This window comes from Acipenser ruthenus, chromosome 25 (genome assembly GCF_902713425.1).
Source record: "Acipenser ruthenus chromosome 25, fAciRut3.2 maternal haplotype, whole genome shotgun sequence".
NCBI lineage: Eukaryota > Metazoa > Chordata > Actinopteri > Acipenseriformes > Acipenseridae > Acipenser > Acipenser ruthenus.
In genome coordinates, this window is record NC_081213.1 from 28637304 (window position 1) to 28646110 (window position 8807).

The 8807-nt window shown below is 45.2% G+C and overlaps 1 protein-coding gene across 1 annotated transcript in view; it reads right to left on the minus strand.

The window, feature by feature from the left end:
* Nucleotides 1-8181, minus strand: part of LOC117964083 (urocanate hydratase-like) — a 31110-nt gene extending 22929 nt beyond the window's left edge. Inside the window, exons 1-5 of the mRNA XM_059000188.1 lie at nt 7600-8181; nt 7360-7521; nt 4538-4668; nt 1120-1213; nt 263-322 (exon numbers count right to left, since the gene is read on the minus strand). Of these exons, the coding sequence (XP_058856171.1) occupies nt 263-322; nt 1120-1213; nt 4538-4668; nt 7360-7485 (411 nt within the window). The 5' untranslated portion in view covers nt 7486-7521; nt 7600-8181. The remainder of the gene's footprint in view (nt 1-262; nt 323-1119; nt 1214-4537; nt 4669-7359; nt 7522-7599) is intronic.
* Between the last annotated feature and the right edge of the window lie 626 nt (nt 8182-8807).

Genomic DNA, 8807 nt, shown 5'->3' on the forward strand with positions numbered 1-8807 from the left:
TGAAACAGAATATCAAAACACTGGCCCGATTTTCCACTGTGGGCAAATTGCCCATCTCATTCATTTACTAATGTTCCTGCAATTTGTCCAGAGGCCATGGAATTTTATACTGGAGTATTATTAGTCACGGCATTTGCAGCTTTTGGGTAAAACTTCAAGTAAACTAACGTTTCCTCTAATTCCTTATTCACAGCCTGAAGCGTCTGTTGCACCATATCCACGCCAGCACTGACTAACAATACCATAGTGTCTGTCGTCTTACCTGAGCCCAGTTACTGAACACCTGGCCATTCCCACCGTAGGTGACAAGCTCCTGGGGAAACTGAAACACAAACAACGCAGACAGCATTTACTGGAAGCTGTGCTTACACTCTGGACAGAGCGGAGCTGTCGAGAACGGTATTTAATCCAGTGGTAATTAATCAAGGGAACAGATTTGAAGAGGTTCTTGGATTAACTGTAATATACGAAAACAAGACCTCAAGAGTCTGTTTAACTGAAGAAGTCTCTGTGCAAAATAAAAAGAGGTGTTCCCTTATCTCCAAAACAAACAAAAAGAGTTTGCATTTACATGTTCAAAACTTGTATAATTTGTATAATCCCTAAGGGCTTTATGATTATGACCTGCACTGTCAGAGTGCTTACCTGATCCAGGTGTATTAACAGACAGTACAGTGCACTGTGTCAGAGTGCTGGTATTAACGCACAGTACAGTGCACTGTGTCACAGTGCTGGTATTAACACACAGTACAGTGCACTGTGTCACAGTGCTGGTATTAACACACAGTACAGTGCACTGTGTCACAGTGCTGGTATTAACGCACAGTACAGTGCACTGTGTCAGAGTGCTGGTATTAACACACAGTACAGTGCACTGTGTCACAGTGCTGGTATTAACGCACAGTACAGTGCACTGTGTCACAGTGCTGGTATTAACACACAGTACAGTGCACTGTGTCACAGTGCTGGTATTAACGCACAGTACAGTGCACTGTGTCACAGTGCTGGTATTAACGCACAGTACAGTGCACTGTGTCAGAGTGCTGGTATTAACACACAGTACAGTGCACTGTGTCACAGTGCTGGTATTAACGCACAGTACAGTGCCAGGGTGCCTACCTGAGCTACACAGGGATCCAGGTTGTTCATGATCATGAGCATCACAGCAGCCGCTTGTTTGGTCTTGCAGGGGTAGCTGTTGATAGGATAGGCTCTGGAATAAAGGAGCCGCTGTTATCATGAGCGCACTTGAGAAATGCATCTAATCTCCAAGGGGAATCCTGCATGACGGTGAGAGCTGGAAACACCCATGCTGGCTCCAGCACAGAAACATCACATATTAAAGCATTGGAAAAAAACAAACAAGGGGATTGCGTAACACTGAAAATATGTCAGCGTTCCTTCAGGTCTGGTGCCTCCTGGTCTCTGTTCCACCAGTTTAACCTCCTTCAAGGTCTTGATCAGTTCATTACTTAACGATGTCTATAAAACCTCGAGGAGCAGTTTTGTGCATCTCTGAATGATGTGGCAGTGGATTTGTAAATGCATGCACGGTCCCCTCACGTGCGTGCGGTATAGAAACCATTACCTACAACAACACATTGTACAAATGCCAAAGAGGGTTCATTATACAGTGTGTCACGGTACCATGGCGAGATGCACATGTTATAATTCATGTCCTCAGTGTTAGTCATGTTTAGGCTGCTGCTGTACTTTCAAGTATAAGATTATTTTATAATCTTTATTAAAGCATATGCTGTACAATAAAGGGTTTATATAAGTCCATGAGAGTGGAGGATTTCTGCACCGATTTCTGTCTTTTCTTATTCTTGTGTGTCAGGAGTGAATGCAGTTTTGACGATGTCTATTCTGAGCTCACTGTCAGGAGTGAATGCAGTTTTGATGATGTCTATTCTGAGCTCACTGTCAGGAGTGAATGCAGTTTTGACGATGTCTATTCTGAGCTCACTGTCAGGACTGAATGCAGTTTTGACGATGTCTATTCTGAGCTCACTGTCAGGAGTGAGTGCAGTTTTGATGATGTCTATTCTGAGCTCACTGTCAGGAGTGAATGCAGTTTTGATGATGTCTATTCTGAGCTCACTGTCAGGAGTGAATGCAGTTTTGACGATGTCTATTCTGAGCTCACTGTCAGGAGTGAATGCAGTTTTGATGATGTCTATTCTGAGCTCACTGTCAGGACTGAATGCAGTTTTGATGATGTCTATTCTGAGCTCACTGTCAGGAGTGAATGCAGTTTTGACGATGTCTATTCTGAGCTCACTGTCAGGAGTGAATGCAGTTTTGATGATGTCTATTCTGAGCTCACTGTCAGGGGTGAATGCAGTTTTGACGATGTCTATTCTGAGCTCACTGTCAGGAGTGAATGCAGTTTTGACGATGTCTATTCTGAGCTCACTGTCAGGAGTGAATGCAGTTTTGACAATGTCTATTCTGAGCTCACTGTCAGGAGTGAATGCAGTTTTGACAATGTCTATTCTGAGCTCACTGTCAGGGGTGAGTGCAGTTTTGACGATGTCTATTCTGAGCTCACTGTCAGGGGTGAATGCAGTTTTGACAATGTCTATTCTGAGCTCACTGTCAGGGGTGAGTGCAGTTTTGACGATGTCTATTCTGAGCTCACTGTCAGGGGTGAGTGCAGTTTTGACGATGTCTATTCTGAGCTCACTGTCAGGGACATGGGATAAGCAGAGACCACAGAATTCCACAGACTCTCACAGAAACCCACAACACCAGCGAAAACTTATCCTGCAAGGACAAAAACAACTGGAGCTGTGTCGCCCTGTCTTCCATTCACACGGTATATTATCTGCTTCTTATCTGCATATTATCTGCTTAATAATAACATCTTTCTGAGAGCTATGCATGTAGAAATTAATTGAACTACTTATCAACAAACATATATGGAAATTGTTTGTCTTTGAAATGCTGCGCATGTCTTGTGCTTGAGGGATGAAACTCTGGTACATCCCACTGAGACCGGAGTTAGGGTTCGGGTTAGGAATAGGATCAGGCACATTCTACTGAGACCGCATCCCGAATGTTAACAGCAGTCGAGGGTCTTGTGAGGACACCACAAAACCTGATCACACAACAGCAAAGGGGCTTCTCGACTCAACATTGTGGTCATTTGCAGCCATGGCCAGGCGTGCAGCCATGGCCAGGCGTGCAGCCCTGGCTTCAATAGCACCCAAGTGCACCTGGCATCAAGCTCGGACTCTTTCTTTCATTGTCTCCGTGTCATAAGAAAGCATCCTTGCAGCCACGCAGAACTGCATCATTGCATCGCTGCACATGTAAATATGGGTAGAGATAAGCACCCGGAGACTAAACACCATACGAAGGACGCTTTCAAATAAGCCATGCTGGCTGCTCTACAGGTTTGAATGGGATTCTCTATCACAGAGGGATGAAAACTGTTCAGATCCAGGATCCAGCTTCCATGGAAGTGTCGCCCCCCCCCGCCCCACAGTGAGGTAGAGCAGCCAGCATGCCTAGCAGTGTTGGAATGAACGTCAGAAGAACTGAAACTCAGTGTTTTGATATCCCTGAAGGAGTTCAAACAAATCATTGACATCTATGTAGCTGAGACAGTTTTGTTTTGTCCGATGCTGTTAGATGGTTTTTTGTAATGTGTTCAACATGTTTGTATTGGTGGGGTTCAGTTGAATTGGTGTGTGGGGGGAGGGGTTTATTTGTATGATATGCCACCTTCTTGACCAGGTCTCCCTTGAAAAGAGAGAGATTTTAAACGCAATGGGACTGGTTAAATATAAAGATGGAATAAGATAAATGCGTCTGCATCCTTTGTATCTATAAGCTGCTATCAGCACGAGCTTGAGGAATCCAAGATTAGCAGCTACTGCTGCAATCACACCTACACAAACACAAGCAGCCCACTGGCTTCTCAGACGCACAGAATCCCTCAATCCCTTCCAAAGGAATGGAAGTAATCCTCTTTAAAAGGGCTTTTTAATTCCAGGAATGTTTCTCTAATTAGAATTACAGATTTTCTTTTTCCGTGCTCTAGCAGAAGCTTGTCTAGGAGGCCCTTCTGCCTGTTTCAAATTCCACTCTTCTACAAAGCCTGCTCGGGGTTCTTTGTTTTCTGATGCAAATTAGTGCTGGCTGCTTTTCCATTGCGCGTCCCTCCAGTTTACTCTTGCTGGACAGGACAATCTCTCAGTTCACCTGGCAGTCTCGAGAACCAGAGTGCACTGCGTCTCAATATAGAGTGCACTGCGTCTCAATATAGAGTGCACTGCGTCTCAATATAGAGTGCACTGTGTCTCAATATAGAGTGCACTGTGTCTCAATATAGAGTGCACTGTGTCTCAATATAGAGTACCCTGTGTCTCAATATAGAGTGCACATTAGAGACACAATATAAAGTACTACCTAACAGTTATTATGCAAACAGGAGCTCACTAGTGTATATTTGTTTCAATGTAAAGCTAACCAGAGATCACAGTGTTAGTGCACCAGCGCCGGTGCTGTAAATCACAAACAGCCTCACCTCATAGGGATCCCTGGGCAGAAGCGATACATGTAGATGTGTCCGTACAGCCGCAGCTCCTCAGCAAACTCCGCAGCCAGAACCTCATGAACGGCAGGAGGGAAGTACCGCAGGGCATTGCGCAGGGCCAGCTGATGAGAGCAGAAGAGCAGAAGAGCAGAAGAGCTTTTACAAACGAGAGGAGGCCATTCATCCGCTTCCTAGTCACTGATCGATCTCAGAACTCTGTCAAGTTGGGTCTTAAAAGATCCAAGTGATTGAGCATCAACAACATGACTAGGTAACCCATTCCATCCCCTCACCACTCTCTGTGTGAAGAAGAGTCTCCTTCAACAACATGACTAGGTAACCCATTCCATCCCCTCACCACTCTCTGTGTGAAGAAGAGTCTCCTTCAACAACATGACTAGGTAACCCATTCCATCCCCTCACCACTCTCTGTGTGAAGAAGAGTCTCCTTCAACAACATGACTAGGTAACCCATTCCATCCCCTCACCACTCTCTGTGTGAAGAAGAGTCTCCTTCAACAACATGACTAGGTAACCCATTCCATCCCCTCACCACTCTCTGTGTGAAGAAGAGTCTCCTTCAACAACATGACTAGGTAACCCATTCCATCCCCTCAGCACTCTCTGTGTGAAGAAGAGTCTCCTTCAACAATATGACTAGGTAACCCATTCCATCCCCTCACCACTCTCTGTGTGAAGAAGAGTCTCCTTCAACAACATGACTAGGTAACCCATTCCATCCCCTCACCACTCTCTGTGTGAAGAAGAGTCTCCTTCAACAATATGACTAGGTAACCCATTCCATCCCCTCACCACTCTCTGTGTGAAGAAGAGTCTCCTTCAACAACATGACTAGGTAACCCATTCCATCCCCTCACCACTCTCTGTGTGAAGAAGAGTCTCCTTCAACAACATGACTAGGTAACCCATTCCATCCCCTCACCACTCTCTGTGTGAAGAAGAGTCTCCTTCAACAACATGACTAGGTAACCCATTCCATCCCCTCACAACTCTCTGTTTGAAGAAGAGTCTCCTTCAACAACATGACTAGGTAACCCATTCCATCCCCTCACCACTCTCTGTGTGAAGAAGAGTCTCCTTCAACAACATGACTAGGTAACCCATTCCATCCCCTCACCACTCTCTGTGTGAAGAAGAGTCTCCTTCAACAACATGACTAGGTAACCCATTCCATCCCCTCACCACTCTCTGTGTGAAGAAGAGTCTCCTTCAACAACATGACTAGGTAACCCATTGAAAGACTTCAATGATGCTACAAAGCCGCCTGTTAACTCAGCACTGAGTTTAATGGTTTCTCAATCAGGAATTTCAATGGTAGTGTCAACTCTCTGCTATACTGTAATATCTGGGGTGTTGACAGGAGTGAGAATAGCATCTCAGAATAGTGATACCACTAACAAGGGAGTAGACATCTTCTCATATACTGTGTCCCTTTCATGATGATGGGATTATTTACCCAGCTGAATTCCTCTTTGTTTTTCGCAGGACGTTCTCTGGTTACTCCTGCCCTGTGGTTATGAGCACAGGGCTGACAGTCAGGATGGAGGCATGGTAAATTTGCACGGTAATTTTGCAGTTTTTCTCATGCATGGTTTGGCATGTTTCTTAATACGCATGACCATACCTTTCTGTGCTTTACAATGCTTCCCTATGCTTTACCAGACCTCTCTGTGCTTTACAATGCTTCCCTATGCTTTACCAGACCTCTCTGTGCTTTACAATGCTTCCCTATGCTTTACCAGACCTCTCTGTGCTTTACAATGCTTCCCTATGCTTTACCAGACCTCTCTGTGCTTTACAATGCTTCCCTATGCTTTACCAGACCTCTCTGTGCTTTACAATGCTTCCCTATGCTTTACCAGACCTCTCTGTGCTTTACAATGCTTCCCTATTTTTAAAAGCACTGTTTACTCCCTAGAGAATGTTTTAAACCCTTCAAAACAGTCCTTCAAAAAAAAAAAAAAAACTTTCCTGAAAGCAGTGGGTACAGGTCAGTGAACAGAGCCCTGTCTCGTGGTCTGTGTAAAGAGCCCTGTTTCAACACCAGGGTCAGAGAGACACGCACACACACACACACCAAGACGCACACACTGAGACACTGAGACACATGCACACACACACACACACTGACACACATGCACGCACCCACGCACGCACCCACGCACGCACCGAGACACACACAGAGGCACATGCATGCATCCACGCACGCACACACGCACGCACCTAGACACACACATGCACGCACACACACACACTGAGACACACACACACACTATCTCTCACTGCAGCAATGATTAACCACATGGTTTAAGAGAATGTGGTAAACTTTCTTTTGTAAAAATAAAGTGCATTTTGCAAGCTTGGTTTACCGGGGACTCTTCATCTTTAACTGGATCAAAACACATGTTTTGTGGAACATGTCATGTTTCCCCAACTTCCTTTATGCAAAGAAACATGTTGCAAAACAGCTCGAATTATTATTATTATTATTATTATTATTATTATTATTATTATTATTATTATTATTATTTTCTCTTCCATACTTTGTATGGCATGCAAGTTTCATATTTATGTATTTATTTCAATCTAACCTGGGAAAAGTCTGCCACTCATTTCATTAGAAATTCCACTGATACTGAATCACTGCTGTGGATTTTCCACTGAAAACGTAAATTAAACCATGAATAAATAAAAGTAAAAACGATATGATAATGAATTAATAATGATTCCGTATTAGAGATGAAAGCTGCCTGTAACGATACAGGCGTGTTCAGATACAGTAGAAGTGTTACCTTTTCCTCTTGGGGTGTCAGGTTGGGGACCCTGACCGGAGCGTGGGGTACCCGGTTGCTCCTTCCTTGGTTTGGGGGTAGAGGGTTCAAAGGCAAGCCCCCACAGACCTCCTTTAAACTGGACATCTTTCTCTGCTTAGACAAGTACACACAAAATAAAAACAGATCTAAAACACAAGTGTGCCTGCAATGATAACAGCCAGTAAAACAATGGAGGTGTAGCTGATATCACAGACACGGCAGTGCTCCTCAGTGCTCCTCAGTGTAGCTGATATCACAGACACGGCAGTGCTCCTCAGTGCTCCTCAGTGTAGCTGATATCACAGACACGGCAGTGCTCCTCAGTGTAGCTGATATCACAGACACGGCAGTGCTCCTCAGTGCTCCTCAGTGTAGCTGATATCACAGACACGGCAGTGCTCCTCAGTGCTCCTCAGTGCTCCTCAGTGTAGCTGATATCACAGACACGGCAGTGCTCCTCAGTGTAGCTGATATCACAGACACGGCAGTGCTCCTCAGTGTAGCTGATATCACAGACACGGCAGTGCTCCTCAGTGCTCCTCAGTGTAGCTGATATCACAGACACGGCAGGGCTCCTCAGTGCTCCTCAGTGTAGCTGATATCACAGACACGGCAGGGCTCCTCAGTGCTCCTCAGTGTAGCTGATATCACAGACACGGCAGGGCTCCTCAGTGCTCCTCAGTGTAGCTGATATCACAGACACGGCAGTGCTCCTCAGTGTACCAGTGAGACTCTTGACTTTACCTGCTCAGTAGCTTAGTGTGTGTAAGCCTCTCCACCCCTCCACTGATAGGCCACCACTGCCCCCCAAAAAATTAATAATTACTTCAGGGTCTGCAAAGGCAAAGTGGTTCTGAAATCATTGATAAACAGAGCAGCAGGACTCTGAGCCTCATGAAATTACACCAAGTCCAAGGCTTTGAGTGTTTATCTTCCATTTGTCTTGGGTTTTTATCAACAATTAAAAAGCAACCACAATGCTTAACTATGTTTAACCATGCTTTCACTGTGCTGTATCACACTGTGCTGTATTACACTGTGCTGTATTACAGTGTGCTGTGCTTTCACTGTGCTGTATTACACTGTGCTGTGCTTTCACTGTGCTGTATTTCGCTGTGCTGTATCACGGTGTGCTGTGCTGTCACTGTGCTGTATTACACTGTGCGGTGCTGTATCACACTGTGCTGTATCACACTGTGCTGTATTACACCGTGCTGTATTACACTGTGCTGTGCTTTCACTGTGCTCCTCCCCTTCTCTTTCTCTGCTCTGCTTCACTAGCACAGAGGGAGGTTGTTCGGAGAGTATAAGAGCCTCCTTTTCTGTGTCTCTGTTCCACCAGCACAGAGGGAGGTTGTTCGGAGAGTATAAGAGCCTCCTTTTCTCTGTCTCTGCTCCACCAGCACAGAGGGAGGTTGTTCGGAGAG